General features: G+C 42.2%; 1 protein-coding gene across 1 annotated transcript in view; it reads left to right on the forward strand.

The window, feature by feature from the left end:
• Positions 1 to 26491, forward strand: part of LGR6 (leucine rich repeat containing G protein-coupled receptor 6) — a 175080-nt gene that overhangs the window by 114838 nt on the left and 33751 nt on the right. The window contains exons 6-7 of the mRNA XM_063140345.1: positions 1360 to 1575; positions 13012 to 13083. Coding sequence (XP_062996415.1) covers positions 1360 to 1575; positions 13012 to 13083 — 288 coding nt within the window. The remainder of the gene's footprint in view (positions 1 to 1359; positions 1576 to 13011; positions 13084 to 26491) is intronic.

The raw sequence follows: 26491 nt of genomic DNA on the forward strand, positions 1-26491 counted from the left end.
TATTAGACATCTACTAATACCACATGAAGGGCTTTTCTACATGAGTCATTTATCGTGTGCTCGTCATGCTCTACTCATGGTTGTTTATGGGTTCTATAGATGATGTCATGACCCTCCAATTTTGCTTCTGTGTCTAACCAGCACTTTCAATGAGGTTTTTTTTTTTTTAGAACACGGAAATGTGGAATTTAATTGTGAAAACAAAATAAAGTACAATTCCTTCTACTGTATTTGTGCTATTATGCTGCACCACAGTGTCATCTAGAGGTTATGTAGTGGAAAAGCAGGAAAGGAAATGCTCTTGTGGAGTACATGTATCTTAATTCTCCAAGAAAAACCTTCTCCCGAATTGCCCAGAAATCCACTCCATTTAGGAACACCTGTTTCGATACTGAAATACTTTAACTGCACTACTCCTCTATACTGTAATTCTGAGCTTGATCCCAGACACTTTGGCAAACAAAGGAGAAGACTAGCCAGTCAGATGTCTGGATGTAGCAAAGGAAGATGGATTCTGCACAACTTTTCCACTAAGGTGTTTTTTCCTTGATTTTGCACTGAGCTTGAACTGATGCAGAGTTGAACTAGATTAAGATCTGCATTGCACTGCAGCACTGAGCTAGAGCCACTGTGTGTATATCAAGACAGCAGTGCAGTATGATTTCATTGGGTTGCCACCAGCCACACGTGAGACAGAAAAGTGACATCAAAGCAATTTTCATGCCACACTATTCCTGAGGCGTGTGCGTCACAATGCCTCTGCCCACTTTTTTTTTCATATAGAAGCACCAACAGCAAGTGTTGGAGGGTGCTTCCAGATGGACAGCTCCTTGCGCTCTCAATCAGAAGGCAACGTGCAGCTATTCTGTCTATTTTCCACCTTATTGGATTTTTTGCCATAAGAAAAAAGACAGGAGTAATGGTGGAAAAACGCAGGAGGGCTAGAAGTGGAAGATGATGGATCTGTCTGGATCTCCTGTAAAATTCTGTGGCTGAGGCAGATATCCCCTCAAAACAAATGAGAACTGACTATCGGGGGGATCTACACTACTGCTTTTAAAGCGCTTTAAAGCGCTTTGAAAACGTTCTGAAAACTGTATATGCAGTGTGTCCTGGGCCCAAACAGTTCTCAAAACTGTTATAAAGCGCTTTAAAGTGCTTTAAAGCAGTAGTGTAGATCCCCCCTCATTTGGCATATGTGCCAATCCTGCCTCCTGAGTTTCTATGCAGAGCACCACTGCTACAATGACTTGCTCAGGATTTTAGTTATTCAGTGAGAATTGACAGGACACTTCCGGCACTGTGCTTGCAAAGTAATTCTGTTTTAGGTCTGATTTGTTATCTATTTCTCCCTTTCAGGCGTCTGGATGCAAACTTGATCTCTGTAGTACCAGAGAAGAGCTTTGAAGGACTGCCCTCCTTACGGCACCTTTGGCTGGATGATAATGCCCTGACAGAGATCCCTGTCAAAGCACTCAATAACCTGCCAGGGCTTCAGGCCATGACATTGGCGCTCAACCAAATCTGGCACATTCCTGACTACGCCTTCCAGAACCTCACCAGCCTTGTGGTACTGTAAGTGTTTCCCTCTTTTCTTCCTTCCTTCCTTCCTTTCTTTCGTTCTTTTTTCTTTCAGAAACCTTTTCTCATAACACAAAAGAATTGATCGGACATTCAGTAGATAGTTATAAGACCAATGTTTCTCTGAGGGCTATGTCTGATAAAGGAAATCAGCTCAGTCAGTAGCCTATCAAATTCATGAAAAAATTGAAGTTTTAGACTGCAATCCTTTACCCACTTACCTGAGAGAAAGCTTACTTCTGAGTAGACATGTATAGGATTGTGCTGCAATCCTATGAGCAATTACCTGAGAGACAATCCCAATGAACGTAATGTGCCTACTTCTGAGTAGACATGTGTAGGATTGTACATTATACTAGTTTGCATTGTGTAATATATAGCAATGAGAGGTTCATCAGACAAGCGTTTTATTGCAACTTGCTACTATCCACTTATGGATGTGCCTTTAGATGATGCCGTCTGCCTCCCACACACCTTCCACTCCTTCCGCTCATTTTTCCATCACAAAATAGACCCTTTTTAATCCAACTTTTTTTAAAAAAAATACGGAATGTGCCACAATCTCTTGCTGTATGCAGGAAAAGTGGCATGATTAAAATGACCCCTGAATGGGCCATGTGGTCTTTGTTTACTTCCTCTTTTCCCTCTGGGCAAGAAAAGTAAGTAATGAGGGACAAAAGCGGGGGAAGAGAAGCAACAGTAAGGAAACCCAATTTTCCCCTGTGCGATGATGCTCTTAAAAAACTGAGGATCTTTGTGGCTTATCTTGAAAATGATTTGGCATTTTTAGCTTCTTTTTAATTGTGCAGTTTGAATGTAAAACTACCTCCACATTATACTGAACAAATGAAGTGAATGATATTGCTTCCAATAACCACCCATTTCCAGATGGGATACATTTATTTCACAGACAAGTAAGAAAGAATAAACATTCTCCAATCAGTAATTATATGGCTAACTGGTACCTTTGTAACAGCTTAGTAAGTGGTATCTGTCACATTAACTAGTGTTTTATTGGTTTATTCGTCTTCTAAAATAGAAGCTTATGTCTGTAAATGAGTTAGCAATATATTGTTTGGTGTTGATTAGTAAGTTTGCATGTAATTACCAACTACCCTAGAACTATTGCCCTGGGTTATGAGAGACAGGGTTGAAGCAGCTCCTCCCATCCTAGAAATGCACATGCTTTGTGGCTAGGCTATAAAAACATCATCAGAAAACTAATGTTAAGCAAAAGCATGGCAAGTGTTTAGTGCTAAGAATACAACGCTTACAAAAGTCTAATGAGAAAAAGAGCATTTCCTAAACTTTAAATGCATTGGCTTCAACTGCCTGGACAAAGTACAACAGAGGCACACTTAGAAAAGTAAGGGGAAATTATAGAAGCAGTTTATTTTCACAAGCTCCTGCAGGCTCTTTGCTGCCAGAGACAAATGACCTGAAGCACACACACACACACACACACACACACACACACACACACACTGTACAAAAGAAAACTGGACTGACAATTGAATTTTACATCAACACTGTTAATGAGACAGTGTCCTCAACCACAAGGAGTTAAAAAAATAAGAAAAAGGTTCCCATTGGTATCAGCAACAGCCATTTATTCTATTCCAATTAGTGCCAAAAAACAAGAGGAAAGTAAGAATGATGGGTTAAACTGTTAAACTTTCAATACTGTGTTCTCCAGTATTGAGAGCACCGCAAGTGTGGTGTTACAGGAACATTAAGAGCCAGTTTGTGTATATTGAGCACAGTTTTGGTCTCGGCCTGGCTAGATCCCCATTCAGCCATGAAGCTCACTGGGTCATATTGGGCCAGTACTCCCTCAAATAGTGTTATGAGGATAAAATGGGATTACGGTCTTCTTCAGTCTTCTCTATCAGCTGTGTTGACGATGGGGGACTAGCATAAAGTTAAGTCTTGGATGAACTTGGGTTACAGGGATTGGATATTCTATATATATGCATCCTCTTCTCCCAGAGTAATATCTGTGTTTACTTCAAGGCCTTTTCTAAGGGATTTTTCTCTAGTTCACCAGTTGCTGGAGAACGTGGGTGGGAGGGTGCTTTTGCACTCATATCCTGCTTTGGGCAGCTGGTTGGCCCCTGTGTGAACAGAACGTTGAAATAGATGGACCCTGGGTCTGATCCAGCATGACTGTTCTTATCAACAATGCCTTTTTGAAAGGAAGAATGTGGCACATTCTAGGCTCAGGGACACTTTACAAGTTATGTGCACTGCATGGAGAGTACTGTAAATAACCTCTGTATGACTACAGAGTCATACTTAGAGCTTCTCTACATGAGTGATGTATTTCACACTCTTGATTGGCCTCTCACGGAAGTTTGTTGGTCCTTTACATGATGTTGTCAACTTCCAGGATGTCTTCCATGCCTTCACCTGGTAATCTCACTTTTAAAAAGATCAGAAATAATGCACTATTTAAAGTTATTGCGGGATATCCCCAGTGTGTAAAAGCCGGCATTGCACTATAATACAGCCTTTATGGAGTATTGCTGAGAGGGAAAGTTTTCAATTATAAATCATGTGGTCACTGTTGGTCACCATCTAAATGTGGAAAAGATTCCAGAAGAAGAAAGCCTGGTAAGGGCACAGGTCATTTCCTTAATGTACAGATACTCTTAATCTGTAACATCTAGATTTGTTCATCACGTGGTTTTGCACAGATAACATTGAGCGTTTTTGTGCCAGCATAGCCATGAATGTGCAACAGTGCCATGGAAGCTTTCTACACAATTTCAGCTGGCCATGTGATAAGTGGCCAGCCCCAGTGTGATACAGAAGACATGAAAACAGTTTCTAGCATCCTCCACAAGAAGAAGATCAACCTTCAGAGGAAATAGATAAACTTTCTGGAAAGTTCTCCATAGAATCTGTCCAGAGGAGCCATTGTAACTTGCAAGATGCTTTCCCGACAAAATTGAAAAATAAGTGTGACTGTCGTGGGCCAAATCAGATGTTACTTTTAAGGCATGGTTAGCAACCACATCTGCAGTTCTGACAAAATTAACCCATCCCTCCCCAGCCATGATCCCAATGAAAATTCTCACCGCTTCCCTGGCATGACAATTACCTTTGTGAGGGGGGGATGGACTTCAAAAGACTAATTTCTGCATGGGGGAAGATATTTCTCTGGATCATGACTAGGGTGGGAAGGGTGAAACCTCCCTACATTGCAATCCCAGTGAAAAGCACACATCCCATGTGCATTTGGTATTACATTAAAAAAAACCAGTGCAGATATGGTTGCTAACCAAGCATTAAAAGTCATGTCTGGTTCATCTCTGTTGTTGTTGTTGTCTTGTATGTGTGACTTGTATGTGTGACTGAAGAAACAAGCACCTGGGGACAGAAGGAGGGCTTTTCACTGCCATAAACTTAAGCACAGTTCGAATCTGGGAGTTACTGAAATAGCCACCTTTGGGAGGGGGCCAAAAAACAGCTGTGGAGGAGTACTAGGGAAGATGTCATTTACAGCCTGATTAATACTTCTGGATACCCCTGATCAGCAGTTTCATAGCTGAGGACATGACCTTCCCAGGTGCAGCAGTGTGCTTTCCTGCTGCGCACACCTTGGACCTGTGGGAGCTACATGGCTGATCATCCGCTGATGGCGGAAAGAGTCAACATCAAAATATACAAGCTCCAATCTGGAACAAGTTAGGGGCATCAGCCTCTGCTAATAAATTACATCCCCACTAAGGAATTCTCTGCACCAGTTCCCATCCATTTCTTGTGTAGGTTTGTAACAAGGGACGCGGGATGCTTTCTAAGCAAGGGGAAATCCTGCATAGACCTGCATTCTGTTAACAGGAACTGCAGAAATCACCCTCTCCCCTTCGGTCATGTCCAGCAGTTGATGCTTTCTGCACAGTGACATTTTGCACATCCTGTAAGGGAGAAAATGTAATTAGCCTCATTGTCTGGAGGATGTCACCAAGGCACATCGAAACACCTATCTGTCCCAAGATAGAAAGGACAGAACATCAACATATTATCAAATTCTGAGGACTCCTAGGTTTCTAGCTTTAGGGAAGGAAATTATGAGCACAAACCAGAGAAGTTGCATTAAAAGAAGAAGTTAAGCATTGTTTTCAAAAACAGAAACATTACACATCCCGTATACTGTTTTTCTAGCTGCTCTAGTGGGCTGGGTCCTGATATCTTCCATGGAGCCCTTCTGTTCACAAAATGGAAGGGTACCTTCCATGAATGAAAGAAGCCCTTCCATTCACAGAATTACCAATCTGAATCCAACTCTACATCCCTGTATCCAGTTTCCCCTTTCCTGCTGTGATGTTTAAGTACGCTCAGAATATGGCATGGCATCATTATGGGTTTCCTTACTCTATTCCATTGGCTGGCACTGACGGAGCCAGGAAACTCACATGGTCTGTAAAGTTTTATTTTTTACAAGACAAATCAAGACATTGCTATTCTGGGTTGGTTCCCTTTTGGAATAATCCCAACTTTCTTTCTTTTCTGGGCTTCTGATGTTATATGTACTATAAGACAACCCCATCCTGTTTGTCACTGATTCAATGGACGAAGTAAAGGCATTAATTTCTGAACAAACCTGAGTGAGGTGTAGCATTATAGAACCGTGTCTTAATTTTGTCAAAACATCATTTCTGAAATTGTCAAACCATCTGTAGCTTACCGGGAGAAATGACTCTATGTGAGAAGAGCACAGCTTGGCAAGGACTAGAGCAACTGTGATTCCACTTGCTAAAGTAATTTATTTACCATGGATGGGAGGATGGAAGAGGAGTTCCTCTCCTCAAATATTTACTGTCCCAACTTGGACTGTGAGTCAAACTCCCTTTGTTTATGTTCTTACGGAGCTGGTGGCAAAGATTGGGTTCCATTTTCCATGAGAGGTCCAGCATTTCAGATACTTGTAAGTTTATAAAAACTTTTTTTGGGGGGGAGGGGGGGAGGACTGGAATGTTCATGGTTTGCTTCATTTCAAAACAGAACAAAACATTCCAAGCCAAATTTAAGCCAGAAACAGCTCAACCTTTGAATCTTTCTGCTTCTCCAATAAAGTCTTGACTATACTTGTGTGATGGTGCTATTCTGACATGTCCCATCTAAATGTTTCCCGGTTTGGAAACTTCATTGCTGCTACCCTAGTTATGCTACATTCACTTGTCCCTCCAAATCTTCCTTCATCTAAAATTCAGTATGATGTAATCATTTATCCAAATGACAATAATTCAAAACAGACAGGCAGTCAGCATTTCAGATGAACATGAGTTTTGCTTACTTGGTTTATGGACTTTAGAAAGCAAATTTGGGTTTTATTACTATGTACATACATATTCATTGTTTCAGCACCTATAGCAGTGCTAGGCACAGCACAGTGCAATACTAAAAAGGCAGAAAGATGACATTTCAGAATGATTGGGCAGGAAAAAGAAGGGACAATTTTTTTAAAAGACATGAAATGATAAAAATAGAGATTCTACTATAATACAGTCTATAGAAAAGGGAGGTCTAAATCTGCAATCAACTTTTATTTCAAAGACACATCCACCCTGGAAGGTTTTGAATGCTTCAAGCCACAGACCATATCCTATGGTGGTTTTAAAAGGGGTCAGATGTGTACATGTTCCAAGATCTGAGTTGTCTCACCAGTGCCAGTTGATGCACTGTGCTTTGCTGAATTCAATAACTGAGTGTGGGAACCCCCTAGAAAAGAAGGCCTATTTTTCAAGCAACACTTCCTGCATATACTATGAAGTGCTAAAGCACCAAATTGAGAGTCAGGGAGCTGTCATACAGGCATCAACCCATCACTTGGTTTGATGATATGCTGATTTCTTTATGTGTGGTCCTTGGGGAGTAACAGTTATGAACACCGATTAATGAATTCTGAGGTTGAGAGGCAGTCAGGTGCGATCTATAATGGCCAAGAAATGTTTGCCCCACATTTCTGCAGCCTTAGGACAAAGTGAAAGGTCAATAGTATGAGACGTCTCTTGTGTAATTACTTGCAAAGCATTGGTTGGAGATTGAGCAATGACAGAATGGATGTGTTCCACAGATAGAAACCTATTCCCTCCAGTGTTATGTCTGCTATATGCATTGTTGCCTCTATTTAACTTATAAGCCATCATAACTAATGAATCAAAGCTGCAAATGGTGAATCGAAGCTGCTTCAGTTGATTGTGTGCAAGCCTTTGATGTCCTTTTCATATGGCAATATGTGATATGACACAAGTTATAATATATTTGAACTCTGGACCGCCAAGCCTTCAGAGGAACTTAAACTGCAGGTGTCGTCTTTGTGTAAAGGTCCAAGGTGATGTCAGGGCAGTCTGATCTGGAAATGCCCCATAAAATTTGATAGAGGAAACCATCTGGACTTGGAGTGTGTTTCTTTCCTACAGTCAGTGAGGAATAACTGTTTCATGCTCTAATCTCCTGATTTAGATTTTGAATGAAATTGATCTTCTCCTATGCCGAAAGTTAGAGTGGATCCAAGTTTTCTTTCAAGCAGCTGCTTTTTTCCTGTCCCCCGCTTACTTTAGAAAGGCAAGCACAAGCAGTAATGTTCTTTCAGCAAAAGAGCAAAATCTTTAAGTGCTCATCAGAAACATTGAGGGATGTCACAGGCTTCTATTTATCTACCACATGTTTACTCTCCTCCTCATAAATCCAAGCTGCCTTTAGCATGGAACTTTATGCTCTCTGCCAAACCTCCAGTAGTTGAGACCAGGTGGAATTCTGGGTGTTGTTTTTTTCACTGACACCATTTCAGTCCAAACACAAATTATTGAAGTGCCATTGATTCACCTGCTAGTGGTTGGAATCTCCCTGGAGGCTGCAGTACAACATGTTTGTTTTCTGTTACAACACAGGAGAATGTGCCCCTGTTTCATTCTGTCACAAAGAATATGCTGGCTGTGAGTTAATCAACATATTCCTTGGGCACATGGTAGGCCACTTTTTTCAGCACTATATGGCACACTCATGCCTGGACACTCATGGAGGTTTGTGGGTTGTTTAGATGATGTTGTGAACTTACTTCAAGTCTCCTCTGTCTTCCCCCGATTATCCCATTCTAAAAAAAACCCATAGATATCTTGATTGTTCTGAAATATCGCTGGATTTCCTAACGTGTGCAGCTGAAGTTGTGCTACAAAGCACCCGCTACAGGGTGCTGTCCCGTTCAAGGTATAAGCACCAATATGAGGGGAAGTTTTCAATTACAGACTATGTGGTCGCCCCTTTCTGCCTGTATAATGCAGCCCATTACAATCACATAAGAGAAGAAGGAAGCAAAGCCCTGGCAAGGCAACGCAATTTCCCCTTAATGTAGAGGGGCAGCATTGTGGCTGGTTTAGACAGTCTTCGGAATCAACAAGAGAGAAGTGACTTATGCCTCCCTTTCCCTAGGACTGGTGCAGGGCAAGGTCAACATTCTCAGGCAACTGCCAAGGGCTCAGAGCTCTGGGAAGGGCCACCTTTGACACCTATATCTTTTCTACTCATCTAAATCCAGCTGCCTGCTCTCTCTGGGCAATGGGGACGTAGGCCCTCCTTGGAGGAGTTTGGGAAGGACTCAATGCCATGGTAGCAGCAGCTTCCCCCCTCCCCTTTCCTCATCCACCAGACAGGGCCAGAAGATAGGCTGCAACTACTTCTTGGTTGCAGATGTCTTGCTTCCCCAAGTGAATGGCAATAGAAATTAGAAGTAGCTGTCACTACTCAGGTAAACTGGGCAGTGGCTATGGCATCTGCTCCCAGCAGATCTCACCAATCACCTGCCCACTCAAGGGGGAAGGTAGCAGCCACCTCTTGCACTCTCTGACTGTTTGCCTGTTGATGAGGAGGCAGGGAAGCTACTGCCACCTGTGGCACTGATAGCAAGTCTAACGGGAGAAGTCCCTCTGGATGACATCTTGCCAAGCCCCCTGCTCTAAAACCTGGAGTTACCCTACTTTCCCCCCTATTTCTAGCAAACATGCAACAAGGGAAGATGCTCATCTCCTGCCTTCAGACTTGGTAGAAAAATAAGAGAAGTGTGAGTCACTCATACTTCAAGAGTTACTGCTTCAGAAGAACATCTGTAATGGCTTTCATTATTCTATTACTATTAGAAACTGCAGTTCACTGCATCATTGCAAATGAACGTAAAGCTGGGTAAGTGGTGGCATACTCAGTCATGGTTTACATCCATGTCAGGCCAGAAAAGCATCTGGTTATGCACCCTACAGTTGGGTGTATATCAGCCCTTTTTCACACGTTAAGAAGGAATTGTAGATTGAGTGTTTCAGGTGAATTTAGGGTATAAATTTGCATTGTATTAGGTTAAGAGATGGAGAAAATATGCACACACACAATGTAATAATTATGGGATTAAATAATTGCCAAAAGAGAGGATACATTTTGCTGAGACTGTATGAATGGCCCCTCCTCATATCATATTAGTTAATTCGGCACTAATAAATCCAATCAGGAGTTAGAAGGGTAAGGAATTGTAATCTGAGCAGCTATTGAGATGCATCCAAGAGACATGAAGCTGCTGCTGTTCCACATGTCTGTCTCCCCTCTTCCTGATAATGTTTGCTAAAACACAACACGTGGTGTCATTGTGCTGCACATTTCTCCATTTGTATCTTGTGTCATTAACTGTTGATTCTAAGTACAGAGAAATACACTATGCAATGATTCCACATCATGTGCTATATTGTAGTAGACATTACAAGAAGGAGAGAGAAAAGAGAAGTGGCTGCAGGTTCGTATCTCTTGCAAAGGCAAGTAGGGTGGCCCCTTAACCATCACCACAAAAGAGGACATAGGTTTGCATAACTTTTGCAAATGACAATTTATATGTATGAATGTAAATGCAGAAAGAGTTATTATAATTTAAATAGAAACAGAGTGCATCCCACCAAGGTGATCCATGTGTCTACCTGCTCACCGTTGATGATGGGCAACTTCAAGGCCATGTTCACCTTCCTTATGGTTCTTTGTTTTTAAACTGGACTTGGACAGGACAAACTTTCAAATAGAGGATGCCTTTAAATAGAGGACTGTCCTCTGTAAAAGAGGACACAAGGCCACTGTAAGATTCTGTCCTAAGATAATTGTCCAAGGAAATAGTATAACTTTAATGTGAGCCTCTACATTACAATGGCTAATCATGGTCAATCTTCCAACCTGAAGAGCAAAAGTCTCAAACGTGCACATTTCATATTTCCTGTTAGTTAGTTCCTTGAACATTCATGTTTGTGTGCCACCAGGTGTAAGCCAGGGTCACATGTTTCACAGTATTGCACCATTGCTATTTATTGTATAAGTGGATCTCACCGAGTGCATGTACAAACTTGTTCACCAAAAGGAACTGGAATGTAGGAAAATAATAATGAGAAACACAGGATATTTCCACATCTGTTCAATAATCAGGAGAATGTGGGTGAAGGTGAAGGGAAGGACATGAGATATTAAGGGAATGGACTTTAAGTTGTAGAGGAAACAGAAATTCCAGAAATTATCAAGGGTGGAATTTATAAGGAAGAAAGAAATCTGATTTGAAACCAAGGGGTAAACATTAAAGAATTTCCCATGTTTTCCCCCTTTCCTCTTCTTCTCCCTACAGTAAATAGGACTATAGGTTAATGCATTCCCTTAACCAATTTGTGGTTAAGCAGCATGGTTTAGCGTGTTGTCTGAACCAAGGTGAACCCTATCTACCTACCTACCTACCTACCTACCTATTAAGGGTAAAAACATTATCAAAGCAGCTTGCAAGGTAAACATTCAAATAACAATAAACTTCAAATTGTTAATAAAAAATACAGTGATAATAAAAAAACAACATCCAGCTCCTCAAATATACAAAAATTCAATAAATAATTATAGTTAAAAAACAACAGTGGTCTAATAAAACCCATTTTATGAGAAAGTCGCCAAAACCAAATGGGATTTTGAGGCTTTTCTAAACATCTGTAATGACGGGGTCTGATTGACCCCAGCTGTTGCGCTCACCAAGTGCCCTCAGAGGTGGGCATTTGACTGAGAAAAGCCTTTGCTGCAGGTCTTAAATTGCAGACAGGCTGATGTTTAAATCTTTAAAGATTAAAAGTAGACCTTTAAATTGGGCTCAGAAATGCGCTGGCAAATAGTGCAAGTTGTATAATATAGGTGCCACATGAACTGACTGACTGGCCCCATTGATACCAGGCAGCCACTGGCCTCATCCTGCACCAGCTGAAGTTTCCAGACCATCCGCCTTGCAGTAGTCCAACCTGGACATGATTAATGAAGAGATAATGAGGCGAGCTGAGACCTCTCCAGATAGGACCACAACTGACATACCAGCCTACGGGGGTGAAAAGTACTCCTAGCTACTGCTGCCCTACCTACCCCTGGCTGAGCTTCCTCGGGTTTGGACTGGGAGTCAGGAGAACCTGGGTTCTATTCCCCACTCAGTCACACTCTCAGCCCAACCTACTTCACAGGGTTGCTGTTGTGAGGATAAAATGGAGAGGAGGAGGATTATGTACGCCGCCTTGGGTTCCTTGGAGAAAAAAAGATGGGATATAAATGCAATAAATAAATAAACTTCAGCTCAGTTTGAAATATATTTGAGCCCACTATCCAAAAAAAATTACACTCCATCAGCAGTGATGGGGAGACATGCAGGAGAGGGCTGCTCCTTTAACCAATATTCCAGTGCTAAGATCTCTAGAAACTGTAGTTTGTCAGGGCTTCTGCATCCTTAGGAAGCATCCCTGGCAAATTACAATTCCCGGGAACCTTTTGCTGAGATGTTCCTATTTAGGGTGTAATGAAGGCCCAAGGAGAAGCCATCACCTTTGAAACCCCATCATTGCTGCTGCAAGATTAACTTTGGGGAGAAGTAAGGGGGAGCTCAGAATGCCTCTGAGCCTGCCTCATGAGGGAAAAAGAGCAGGGAAGGTGGAGCTTACAAGGGGGCTGGGAATGGAGAGGCCTCCTGGTCTCATGGTGTTTGCAGTGACAAAATCTGGAGTGTGGAATGGGGTGAGCTTGAAAATTAGCTAATTCAAGACAACTATCAGTCATCATGATGGCCTGGTGCAGCCATCCCAAACATGGTGTCCTCCAGATATTTTGGACTACACACACCAGCATTCCTGACCATTGGTTGAGGCTGATGGGAATTGAAATCCAAAGCATGGAGGGCCCCAGGTTAGGGAAGGCTGGATTGCATACAAAAAGCAACTGGGGAAGCGTACTTTTGTTAAGCGCTAATAATTCTGAATATATTTAGTTGCTTTGGAAGCTCATTAACACCTATCTTAGGGCAGCATTCAGGGCATACATGTCCTTGGCAGTATTCAGCTTGCAGTGCCTCTCTAGGCACGACGTTTGCTCAGAATTTAAGGATCTTCTTTCTCTCTGCAGACATCTTCATAATAACCAGATCCAGAGCCTGGGCATACACAGCTTTGAAGGACTCCACAGCCTGGAAACTCTGTGAGTTGTTTACTTTTTCTTTGTACCTAATTCCAAATCATCCTCCATGGAAGGGCAAGAGGGTTGTGTGGGCACTGTGCATTCATTCTGTCTCCCTGCAAGAGGCTTTAGGAAGCTGAAGGGAGGCTTCAGCTCCACATAACAGGAAGCTATTTTATTGTTATTTGCTGTTATTCGTTCATTTATTATTAATCTTTAAAAGATTAAAAAGAAAAAAGAAAAAAGAGGTAGCTATTTTACCATAGAGCTGTGGCTGTGTTATTCTCAACACACTTTTTGGCACCAATATCTTCTTTTTTGTGGGTACATTATTGAGCAGTAAAAGATTAAGAAAAGCCCAGTCATGAAACTTCTCCAGGCATTACAGACTCTGGCCTTAGTTATAAAGGGCTTTATCCTGGGGTGAACCCTAGGATCGTCCCTGTGCATCCACATAACACACAGGGGATCCCGGGATCAGGGAGGGATCATCCCTCCCTTGCCCCGGGATCTCGCCCTCCACTTTGGCTCTGGTTTTTCCACGGTCTCAGGCTGAGCCCGAGACTGTGGAACGCGTGCCCCATTGCCGCAGGTTGACCCAGCTCCGCATGATTCTTCGCGCAGAGCCGGGAGCCGCGCACGGGGCACAGTGGTCCTCAGGAGTGCTGCGCCCATTGGGGGTAGGGTGGGGGGAGCGGGAATTTAAATTATTTTTTTAAAGAATGCTTACCTTTTGCGCACCACTGTTTGTGTGCTCCTTCCTCTTTAAAAAAAAATGGCAGACGCAATGCCTCTCCTGCTGAGGTCATCGCGTGTCACCTGTAGACAGAGGAGGGACACATAGCGGGATCGTCCCTCCTCTGTTGCGAGCTAAAAGGTAGGTCTAGCTAAGGCCTCTGTCTTACATCTGGAGAGTCATCCCAGTTTAAAGACTTGAGAAAAAAAATATCAACTTGGGATGCATACACAACCTGTTGCTTGACTTGAGGACTTGAGCCTTGCTGAGCCTTCAAATTGAATGCTCACAAAGATTTGAGCTTTTTGTCAGCATCAGATTGAAATGCTTGCAAAAAGAAAAGCTTTGAGAGTGCTCACAAAGTGCTCTCCGTTGCCACCTTCCCCATTGCCCTAAGGGCCTGGAAGGTGGCAGAAGCAGCAGCAGTTGGTCCCCGGGCCTCAGCAAAACCTATTTTCCTGCCAAGAATGGGACTGGGAGGCTGTGGTGGTGGCACACACAGGACTGAGGTGAGATGGGCCTTTCTCACTTCAATCCTGCTCACAACCATTCCAACAGAGATGCTCTCTTTTGTGAGTGCCGCTCATCAAATTCTCATAACTTCACCAGGCTGTGGGGGTTTCACTGGAGGCTAGGAGAGAGCAACGTATCTTGTCCCTAGTTGCAGGAGCTGTGATTCTTCATTCACACCGGCTCATATTCCATTGGAAAGACTGATATAGGTTGAAACAGTGAAAACACACACAAAAGTCACTGATGTGCCGAAAGCACATTTGAGTTCTGGCACAAAAGGTGTCATGCCAGTTCTGGCAGAGACTTTTGTGTTCTGTCATTTTCTTATATGCCATCAAACAGTTGCTTACAATAAGGAATTATTTGAATTTAATTTTGATCAAGCTCAGAAGTTAAAAACCTAATTCATAATGTGCTGCAGCTATTGAGACAATGCCGTTTGATGTTATGGTAACCTAGGCAACATAGGTGAAGGCAAATGAGATGGTTGTGGTCCAAGGTGAAGATGCTGCCTTTGAGAGAAACCATATCATGTGTCTTGTCTGTGCTTCCTCTTTCTGGATTTTATTGGAGCAGCGTGGGACAGGGCTGCACTTTGAGGGAGCAACTCTTTTGCCACTGAGAGAATGCGTGGATCTGGAGTAGGCATTCTAGGTCTCAGAGCTGCATTGAACTCCAAGGGTTAAATGCTGCCTCCCCAGGCCCAGACAAAAGCCATTGCCTGACTATTATGATGGAAACTGCTTGCCTTTTATATGATGGTCTAATAAAAAAGAAATAAACAAGGAGATAAATCAGCATTCCAAAGATTAAACTAAGAGGCGCTTGCCCTCAGTTGTCCAGAGACCTTCCCATCCACCCCAGTAAAACAGGCCTTGGCTTTAAAGACAGAATCAAACTGTCAAAAGAACAAGAAGGACAAAAGGGGGAAAGGGAAAGTAGAAAAAGAGAGAGACTGTATCCCAGCATAAAAGTGTCATTCAAGGAGATAAAGCGGCCACCAAGGTCTAAAATTCTGCCAACTTGCAAGAGAACATGTTTTCCAGACAATAGCATGTATAGCATCTCTCAGTCCCAGGGACTGCATTTAAGGAGGGGAGGCAGTGAGGCATTTGTGATGCACCTCAGGGACAGTAGTAGCTGCTATCCTCATAGTAAAAACCTCACTCTGGGAAGGCTGCAGTTTCAGCATTGTATGGCAGGGGAAGTGGTAAAACCACTGTTTGCACATGAACCACATGTTGAGTATTAGCGTCCTCTGCAACATTTCAGGAGATCTTGGGGTGCAATACTTCATCCTAGATCACCCAGTGCAGTGACAACCCAATGTCCAAGGCTGCAGTGCCAGCCTTGGACATTGCAGAGCCCACCACAATAGCTTAATCATCATCATCATCATCATCATCATCATCATCATCATCATCATCATCTTTTGATTTAAACAATGATACAATATTTATTGGCATCATGGTTGGCCTGAATCAGGAAGATGGTTGATTGAAAGTCCTGAAGATGTTGATATCTGTGTTGCAGTTCAGTCACATCAAATTAAAACTAGGGCAATTTAAGAACATTATTTATATGCTATGCTAGAGGACAATCAATGCTCTGTACTTCTAATCACACAAGCATTTTGCACCATTATTTCATACATAAACACACACATACACACACGGGTGCAGATAGATAGATAGATAGATAGATAATAAATCACCTTTCATACAGGGCCAAATTTTGATGTCAGTCTTTAAATTCATGGAGAGAAGAATGTCTAGTATGCCAATTTTCCAAATCTGACAGTATTTCAGCATGTTTCATTATTATCCTGTATATTTATACAATTCCTCAAGCATTTGGATCAGGCCACTGTCTGAGATTTCCACTCATTTCAGTTGGCCTTATAGTATAGCTAGGATTTTGTTTCTGTAGTTCAGAAGAGAAGTAGGTTCTCCATTCCAAAGATTTCTCACAACATGGCAAGAGTCAATAAGATGGTTGGCCAGACGTACAGGCGTCTTTCAGACAAGCGTTTTATTTCACGCTTTTTGCTGGGCACTCAAGGCCCTTCTAGCCTTCTTCACGAGACAAAAAAACACCCCAGTATGTCCGACTTATTTTCTGAGACAGAATGGCCCATTGGGCATTGTTTACTTCCTCTTTTGAAAGAGGAAGTAATGAGGGACAAATGCACGGATGGAGAAGCGACGGTAAGTAAACACAGTTTTCCTCTGTGCAATGATGCTCAAGGAATATATGGAGGTTTAATTGTTTTCTATTGAGGACAGCGAAGAGTAAACAGTGGGGTCCCCTAAGTTTCTGCATTGGGACTAGTGTTGTTATTTAACATATTCATAAATAAAGATAAGGTAGTTTGCTATGTAGTTGGCCCAGTGCCCACAGTTCCATGACTGTAGTCCACCCGACTTCTATAGAAAGATGGATGGAAGGCACAGAGCCAAGAGTTCACTTAATTTGATACCACAGCAAATGTCCCAATTAACACAGCAAACTGTCCCCCATTAACACATTTCAAGTGGCCACATGTGGGTGGTGACTTGAAATCCTATTGGCTACAGATTGTTTCACACAGCAAGCTGTCTTATATTAATGTATGATTATTTTGAGTAAAAGAACTGGTCCCAATAGAGAACCTTAGGAGACTCCTCTGGTTACTTCTTACTATTCTCCATGTGAAAAAACTATCCATTTATGCCAACCCTCTGCTTCCTGTCCCCCACCCACCCCCAAAGATACTTCTTTTTTTAAAAAAAAATAATGGTGTCGCTTTGGCTACTTTCCAGTCCTCTCGTAAGGAGGCTTATGTTGTTTACTTTCATATTTGATATCTTTAAGACGTCTGAGATGAAAGCCATCTGGCCCTCACTTATCCAGAGATTCTTCTATTTACCCCAATAAAAAGCCTTGGCATTAGCAACAGATTCAAGTTGTCCAAAGAACACTTAGGACAAAAAGGGGGTAAGAAAAAGAGACTTGCTAATTCACAATTTGTCATTAGCTCTACGTTGACAAAGCATGTTGAAGCTCTTTCAGGCCCAGGGGTCAAATTCAATTTCAGAGAAGCTCTCCGAGGGCACATTCCCATAGTGGGCAGGGCCAAAGGCAGAAAGGAAGAGCAAGAATACCAGCATATGTTAGCTCTTCACAGCCAGTAACTAAGCCTAAGAAGAAGCATTTCAGCCTTTCAAAATGGGGGTAAAATTGCACAAAAGCAGTGGAGGCTGGGGGCTCCAATGTCAGTGGGGCTAGTGAATCCGCTCTGGGATTCAGTCAGAACCAGCCAGAACTCTGAAGGAGCTATCCAAGGTGCTTTGCTATTTTGGATAGCTCCTTTAGAGTTCTGACTGAAACCCGGAGCGGATTCACCACCTCACTGAAATCGGAGCCACCAGCCTCCAGTGTACAAAAGCCAGGAAACAACCCAGCAATCGGGAGCAGGGCAAAAGGGGGTGGGGCCGTTTAGGGAACTCCAGAGGACTAGATTGGGACCCCAGGAGGGAGGGATTTGACCTCCAGTCCTGAGGATCTGCCCTCTTCCTGTAAACCATCTTCTGTTGTCCTGTCTGTTTATTGGAGGAGACAGGAAGAGGGGAAGGCATTTAAGTGTCCCCAAACAAAAGAGAAGATGCTCTCAGGTGCCTAAAATATCCTTTTGGGATGGCTGCCACATTTTGAAAAGGGCTTTCCTTCCTCAGGGGCTGTAATTGAAATATCATTGCAAAACATTACTAGAGGTGTAAAGCACTCCTAAAAATGTTAAACATGTATAAAAAGTAACAACAAATAATGCATTCAAATGCATCCCCAATTTTGAACATTTATAAGCCATAACTATTAAAGAAGAGCTTTGCTTACCATACTTAGACATTGTTTTTCTGTTTGTCATGACCCGGGTGTACATTTGCTCAGTCAATGTGGTGATAATTAAAAAATCACCCCTTAGCACAATATTTTGGCTGCCTTTGGGCTGTTTTCAGGATTTCTGTCTCCATCTCAAGATCCTCATGACAGTGTTAGTTGTGTGGGGGAGGAACTGTGTGTCCCAAATACAATATTTCTTTGGCTGTCTTGTTCCATCTATCATGATACTGTGATTAAAGTTGTTCCTCCTGAAGTTTGCTTTATTGGGCTCACTCCCCTCTTTAACATACAGTGCAATGTCACTATACCAGTGTGTGCTACTTTAACCTTCCATAGGTTTTCTATCCTGGGATAATTGAATCCTATGGATTATCACCAGGTTTCCAATAGTCCCATTATATCCATGTTCTCCTCTAATACTAGGCACTCTAACTTGTTCAGCACCAGCAATCTGTTTCCATTTTGGTTCGAGTAGAGTCTGTCTCTTTTGTACTGGATCAGCTGGTCCTCAAATATTTCCCAGTGCTTTCTTGGCACCCCAGTCTCATCTATACGTTGGAACCCGATAGTACTTCTGCCTATCTATCTGGCATCACACATGGAACAAGTAGCTTTCTTAAAAAGTTGTCGTGGAGATCCTCGCCTTAAACGTTCCACCTAGCAACCTAAATGTAGGCTTTAAGACCTCATAATTATATTTCCCAGAGTTTATTTAGTTATTTGGTAGATTTATATCCTAATTTTCAACTAGGGTCCCTGCATGTTATTTCTTTAAAAGAAAACTCTATGCTGCATGGATGGCCAACTTTTATTTGGTTGAAAGCTCCCCTGCCTTTTTTTCTACATTGCAACTTGTTATGTCTTCAGAAACTCCTATGCTGTGTGGATGGACAATTTTTATTCTCCTCTGCTTTTGTTTTTCTAGCACAATGTTGATCCCTTGGCCAGTGGCCTGTCCCTGCCCGCCTGCCAGCCCCAGTAGTCACCAGTCAAAACCGCAACATTTCTAAAACACAACAGATGCATCAAGAAGCACACTCAAAACAAAGCAACCAGCCCCACTCAAGCAGAAGCCTGTGTCTGATACTTCCTCCCACAGAACAGTTGACTGTAGATGGTTTGGAAGGGTGGGACTGCCCAGCTGAAGGAGGAGGAGCTTTTGATGCCCTTGCCTCCTCACCCCACGGCAGTTGGTAGTAGGATGCTTCCAAGCAAAGCTTTTATCCCAGTATCACCCTCCTGCATTGAAAGAATTTTACAGGGCTTCGGAGGATATCGTCTTCCATCTGTAACCCTCCCATGTTTACACATCACTTGTTCCATCTTTTTTCTTACCGCGGAAAATCCGTTACGGAATGAAAGATGGAATAGCTGCACAGTGCCTTCTCAGTGGTAGCAATGGGAGTCACTCATCTGGAAGCACCCATAAATGGCTCTGTGGAGCAGGAGAAGATGGCAGCCCAGCTGAAACACAGTCTGATGACTTGTTTGCCTCCCTCCCATACCCTCATTTCCTTCCATCAGGCAGTCCGTGGGGGTGGGGGGACAGCTGAATGCCTACAGTGATCACTGATCTCTACCAGCTATTTAAGCCTCTATAGATAGCCCACTATGTACACAGCCTTCACACCTTCATCACTGGGTGGTCAATAACACCCATCACAAACCCATCTCTCTCTATTTTCCAGTCTCCCATTGGAAATACTGCGCGTGCACAATGCAAGAAGTTATAGATACATCACTTGAGGGCTAAATCCCTTCCAAGGCATTGTTTCCCACTTCCCCTGACTGATGTTTTCCTGCCCCGAGACTTGCATTCATGGCAATAGTTGCAATCATGGCATCACAGGAGTGGGGACTCTTTACAACGCATACCTCTATGCCCCTCACTCTTTCCAGGCCAGCCACTTTAGTCTTAAGGAAACTAAGCTGTTCTTTAAGAGCAAGGAGCAGTAGCACTGAGCAAATGCCTATGAATTCTGCTTAGAAAGCAGATAGTTATACAAGTGACATTCTGCGCAAAAACCCTGCATAGCACCTATCACCTGGCTGGCTTTTTAAGTTCAACTCTTCCAAGAGTCGAACTCTCATGTTTCCTTTTTAGAATGCTCTCCCCATCAGAGGCCCTAAGAGATTAATGGGAGATATTTAAGCCTCTTGGGCTGCATATTTGGGAGAGAGTCCCATTATATTCAATGGGATTCATTTTTGTGTAAACCTGCCCTGCACATCAGTCACACATAGGATAGGCTTATCCAGTACTAGTTGCCTCCTGTGCATTGAAAGATGCACATGTGGTTTGGCATCGCTCTTCACCTAGGAGGGAAACACATTGTGCATTTTAATAGAGGTTGTACCCCAGCAAGCCAGGAGGAAGCAAAGGCTGGAACGTAACAGTAGTGGTGAGCACTTGGCATATGGCCACATTGCAGTGAGGTCCCTTTCCCACCAGGCATTGCTGTTGTGCAATGAATTGGCAAGGTATCTACCCCTGTAGCAATCCCTGATTTTGCCACCAAAAGTCATCTCCTCTCACGTGAGATAACAGGAAGGAAACCTCCGTGTTCGTTCCCTTTGATGCGGTTTGGCATCTTTCCTTGGAAGTCATTCAGGAGCCTAGCCAGTTCACCTAAGGATATGAGACAATGCATGCAAAGAGGGAACTGCACCACCCCATAGGCACAGTGGTCACAGAGCCAGGCTTTATTCTAATCAGTTGATTGATATGAGCATGTTTTTCAAACTGCTTGCCAAGGCTTCTACCGAAACTGACATTAAATCACAGAGTTCAAGCTGTCATGTGAGATGGTATGGGAAACAACAAAGGACCAGTCACAGGAACGAACGAAAAGGAGAAGCTAGGGTACAGAACTGAAGACGACGTTGCAGGTAGAGGAGGCTGGGAACTCGATGCTCCAGAAAAGGGTTTCTAGCAAAAGTAGAAAGTATCTGTTAAAGAGGTTGCAAAAAAAAAAAAAAAAAAAACTGCAATAGAAGAGGAAATTGGAGCAAGAGAAAACAGCATACTTTATAGAAATATCAGATAAAAGGAGACACAGAGTCTCCTGCAATGATGGTTTAACAATGGCAAGTGATACATACACTCTCTGCAACATGAAAAGCGTACAGCGCCTTTCCCTAACCCGATGCCCTTCAGATGTGTTGGACTATATCTCCCATTATCCCCAGCCTGCATGGCCATTGTTGGGGTGATGGTTATTGTAGTCTGACAGATCTGGAGGGCACCAAATTGGGGAAAGTTGCCATAGAGCTTTTCTACACAAGGCATTTATTGTGTACTTGTGAATCCTTAACCACGGTTGTTTACGGGCGCTTTAGATGACATTGTGATTCTCCAGTTTTGCTTCTGTTTTTTCAGAGCGCTTTCTGGGTTTTTTTTGTTTTGTTTTTTAGAACAGGAAAAATTTAGTATTATTTCTGAAAGCACGGTTTCTACCAGTGCTTTTACACTATTCCCTATTGCACAGCTCCAACTAGAGGTTATGTAGTGGAATAACCTGAAAGCTAAAACTCTTTGTGTAGAGCAATGAAACCAAAAGTAGACACAGCAATTAATAGACTCGTGTAGAAAAGCTTACAGATACTGAGTTACAGAAGCTGGGGGGAGGGGATGTTGGCATTTTGGGGTTTGTGTCTGCACTAAATCAAATCCATTATTTTAAGTTGCATATCCAATGCACAGCTAATGTGCATGATCTGCTGTGTACTGTGATTTGGTTGCAAGTCAATGTGCAATCTGCACCGCATATGGATGTGATCATGGTGTTGGCATCTATAATTCAAGAAACTGTGTCAGTTTTGCATTGCACTGTGCCACACTATTCCTCTTTCCGCTGGCACATTCTGCCCGAAGATGGTTGATCTCATGGTGGTTTCAACACAGCTGAAGGAGCAAATTCAACCTAAAGGTGCTGTGATAGGGAACCATAACTATCTTGTTGTCTATTCTCAGTGGGCAAATTTACCAAGTGGTAACTTTCAATGGTGTGTGCACGTAACACTTGGTGAGCTGATTAACTGTATTGTCCTGCCAAGTGTTGAGAAGAATCTTAGCATACTTCATATGCACCAACACTTGCCTGGGAGCTGCTTTTCCATGTTGTGTTCCCAGTGCAACTTTGATATGAATGTGAATACTGGGAGAACATGAACAGGATCAACACTGTGAAGTAATCCTGTCTTTGTTGCTAGCAGCTCGCCTAGAAATAGTACAACATTAGAAAACAGGTGCCAGTTGCACGATGCAGGCGTGGTTCACCAATATCTGGAAAATTGCACTTTCAGAGAGACTAACCCACCATAGCAGAGTTCTGAGAGGGGTGGCCAAACACAACAACTTCATGGAAATCTGGTTTCCCTTCCTAGCATTTATCAACAAAGGGATGGTAGCCTATAAGCCTCCAACTTCCCAAACATCATTCTGGAGGGATATAATTAAATGAGTGGTGCTGTAAGGACATTCTACTGTTGATGAAATTAAAATAAGAATGGCAACAGCTTCTTTTTATAATTTTTGTTTGGATAGTTAACTGTTATTGTATTTGTTGACTATAAGCTTGTTGTACAATGCACAATAATTAAATAAGTTTTTTAAAAAGAAAAAGAAAGAAAAAAGAAACACCATATGGGATCACACAATGGGGAAGCAACTCCCATGCAACTGTGAGTATCTGTGGGAGAGGGCTAAGATTTTCTTCACTGCTTTGTATAAGAATACAAATAACTGATTTACCAAGAAGTAACATGCACATTGTGGCATGTTACCATTTTGTAAATGGCTTCCTGTTCAACCTGTGCCTAACGATCAGGGAGGAAGGAGCATGCCTTCTTCCTCCAAATAATATATTAAGTATGGGGCTATAGAGCGACATCAGATAGGTGGATTTTTATGTTTCGTGTTTCCCTACCACCGCTATGGCCTCCTGCTGCTACCCCACAATAGTGATGAAAGATGAAGCAGCAACGACCATGTGGCCCACTCAGGGGTTATTTTTATCATGCCACTTTTCCTGTACACAGCAGGAAATGGCAGCACATTCCATTTTTTTTTTTTAAAAAAAAAGAAGGATTAAAAGGGCGTCTATTTTGCAACAGAAAAATGAGCGGGAGGCACGAAAGAGGCACGCATCTAAAGGATGCATGAACATCCGTAAGTGGGCAGTAGTGAGTGTGCGATAAAATGCTCATCTGATGATGCTCATGGTGATCCATTTTGGTGTGCTAAGTTCCAAAGTCTTGAACTACTAGGACTTCTTCCAGTTAAGTCTGGTGGCTCTGATATCAGTGGGGCAGTGAATCTGAACTAGGTTTCATTCAGAACCAGTCAGAACTCTAAGGAGCTAGCCAAGGTGCAAAGCTCATTTAGAGCTCTGACTGGTTCGGACTGAAACCCTGAGCGGATTCACTGCCCCACTGACATTGGAGTCACCAGCCTTCACTGGCTCCTTCCTAGCCTCTTTTCAGTCTTGAGCTGTCTACAAGCTGGACATCTGTGATTTCAGTATTAGCATTCAGTTATTCAGTGGTTATGCCTCTCTTATTTGGACAGCAAGTTCTGCTGATTTTTAAGGGGATAGCACCCTCTTAAGGATGTTCTAATCTCTGATATATCCAAAATCAACAATGTCATAACAAATTAGAACTCCCTACTTTATGCAGTGTACATTTTTAGAAAACAACAAGAAAGCTTTCTTCTTTCTAGGTTGAGAGAATAAAAGTTTTAAAAGATAGGACAAGGCAAAAGCAATATGCATCCCAGCAGCCCAATTAAGCTGATATACTTGATTTTATTATACTGGCAAAGATAGAACTAAATTGGCTACTGTTCAAATAGGTTTAAATGGTTGTGGTTCAAGCTACAAGTATGGTGCCACATATTGAAGCTATGTTCAAAATCAGAGGGCTAATGTGTGCTTTGATGAATCTTTTTGGAACATTTGTTTTCAGACATTTTTATTTAAATGTTGAGGCTTTAAGAGTGCAATCCTATGCAGGTTTAGTCAGAAATAAGTCCTAAAACTCCCAGCATTCCTCAGGCAGCATGGCTGGCTGGTGTATGCTGGGAGTTGTAGGTCTTATATTTGTCTAAACATGCATAGGATTGATTACACCTTAAATGTTACAAGTGATGCTATAGCCATCCTCATCCTCATCAATATCATCATCAATATCAATGTACTGCTTCCCATTGAACAAATCCCTGAAGCAGTTTGAACATATTCAGACTAGACTAGAGCAAAAAATAAATTTTGCACTAATTAAAATTTTGAAAAATCACAGAATCTTAATTTGGAACATTTGTCAGATAGAGCTTTTGAACTTTGTCTTTGAGGGACTCTTTACAAAAACCAAATCTTAAGTTTTGTGGATTTTTTAAAATCTGTGTATTTTAGTTCTTGCTTATTTTATATACATAACAAAATGCATTTACACATTTTTAAAAGCCCCCAAATCCAAAAATATCCATAATATTTACAAAATAAATTAGAATATTATGTGTTAATTTGGGAGAAAAAATGCAGATTGGTGAATTTGCTTGCAAATTCTCCCCACCCCCATCTACCCCAGTTTTAAAAAAGAGATAATCAATAACCCCCCAAAAATCAGTAATCTAAGGCATGTTATCTGTTCAGTGAGTGGCCTCTAAGAAAGTGGTATGAAGCTTAGGAAAATCTCATGGTAGGCTGACATGGCACATAAAAAGTTTCACTGATTTCTCTGCCTCACCACAAAGTTGTTTTATTTCACTAGTCTATGTAAACCAGTTGCATTCGCACTGCAGAAAATTTGATACCAGGAATTGTTTTGTCACGGATGCATTTGCATCCAGTTTGATGAGAAATTTATCATCAGGTTCAGAGCATTCTGCTACAAACCTAACAAAAGAATCTGCAATTTTTGTTGTTGTTGTGTGATTTTTTTTCTGAGTTACTGTGAAGTGTTCCCCCATGTCCTATTTTACTGAAAACTATTCTCTATTTGATGGTGTCCCCAGTTTGAAGGGCTGTAAAGTCCAAGTTCAATTTAAAGATAAAGAACCATAAGAATGGAGAACAGGGGCCTTGAAATTACCCATTAACAGTCAGCACCTGGAGAGCAGACTGAGCAGGTACATAGATCATCTGTTGACAGTCTTCCCCACTACGGTGAAATATGTTGTATTTCTATTTAGATTAAGCCTCTGCAGACCAGGTGGTGAACCGCCACAGGCTGGATTACGCCCATGGGCCAGAGGTTCCCCAATCCTGCCTCCCAAGTTGGATTGCTCTGTGGTTGGAGCATCTGACATATGCAGATGTATGTAGGCTCCTCCCAGAAAGGTGGAAATGATGGAGTAGCCGTGTTCTCCTCCCTTCCATCCAGATATTTTTAAAGAGTCTTTCCCTCCCATTGCGAAGGTTGGCATAATTTTTCCTTCATGTTGGAGGTAGGAATGTTCAGGGACTGGGAGGGTTTTGGATCCTGTGGATCAAAGGCCACCCTGATCTGCCCTCTTTCACATCTCCTGACTTTAGGGAGGTGAGTGATGTAGAGCTTTCCACAGAGGCTGGGATGGATGCACCAATGTTGGATCCCCTCCAAAGTCAGAGTTCTCTCTCCAATCTCGGAGGGGGAGAGGCGTTATTGACTATGGCCCCTGGGACACCTGGGATTAAAACCCATTGAACCCAGTGATATTTACTGCTGAAAAGGCATAGACAGAATTGTGTTGTCAGGTTGCAATCCTATACACACTTTCCTGGATGTAAGCCCCATTGAATCATTGGGGCATACTTCTGAGTAGTCATGTATAGGGTCGTGTTGTTAGCATGTATAGTTGCATTAGTTGGTATATTTATAAAATGTAAATATATGCCTTTCTTTTATTCAAACAATAACAACAAATGCATCAAGTGTAAAGAGAAGAAGATGCAAAGTGTTGCATCCCGTGGTACCTAGGTATAGTTTAGTTTTTGCCAGTTGGAAAAATAGGGCAGAGGGAGGAATAAAACTTGAAAATAGAAACCATCAACATTGTAGTAAACATAAGAAGGGGTTTCTGTGCTTAGAAATGGTATGTAGACTTCTAGATGATCATGCAGAAACAGGAAACATATTTTTAGAGAAAAAGCTCCGAAAATAAACATCCTTGTAATGTAATTAAGGAGTAGCAATACATTTGGATAATCAGCAGAAGTGCCGTCTGCTCACACAAGGAGCATGTTGGATTCAACCCTAAATTTATATCCCATTCTCTCCCAGTAAATAATATAGCCTTGAAAATAATAGCATAACTCGTTT

This window comes from Elgaria multicarinata, chromosome 1 (assembly GCF_023053635.1).
Source record: "Elgaria multicarinata webbii isolate HBS135686 ecotype San Diego chromosome 1, rElgMul1.1.pri, whole genome shotgun sequence".
NCBI lineage: Eukaryota > Metazoa > Chordata > Lepidosauria > Squamata > Anguidae > Elgaria > Elgaria multicarinata.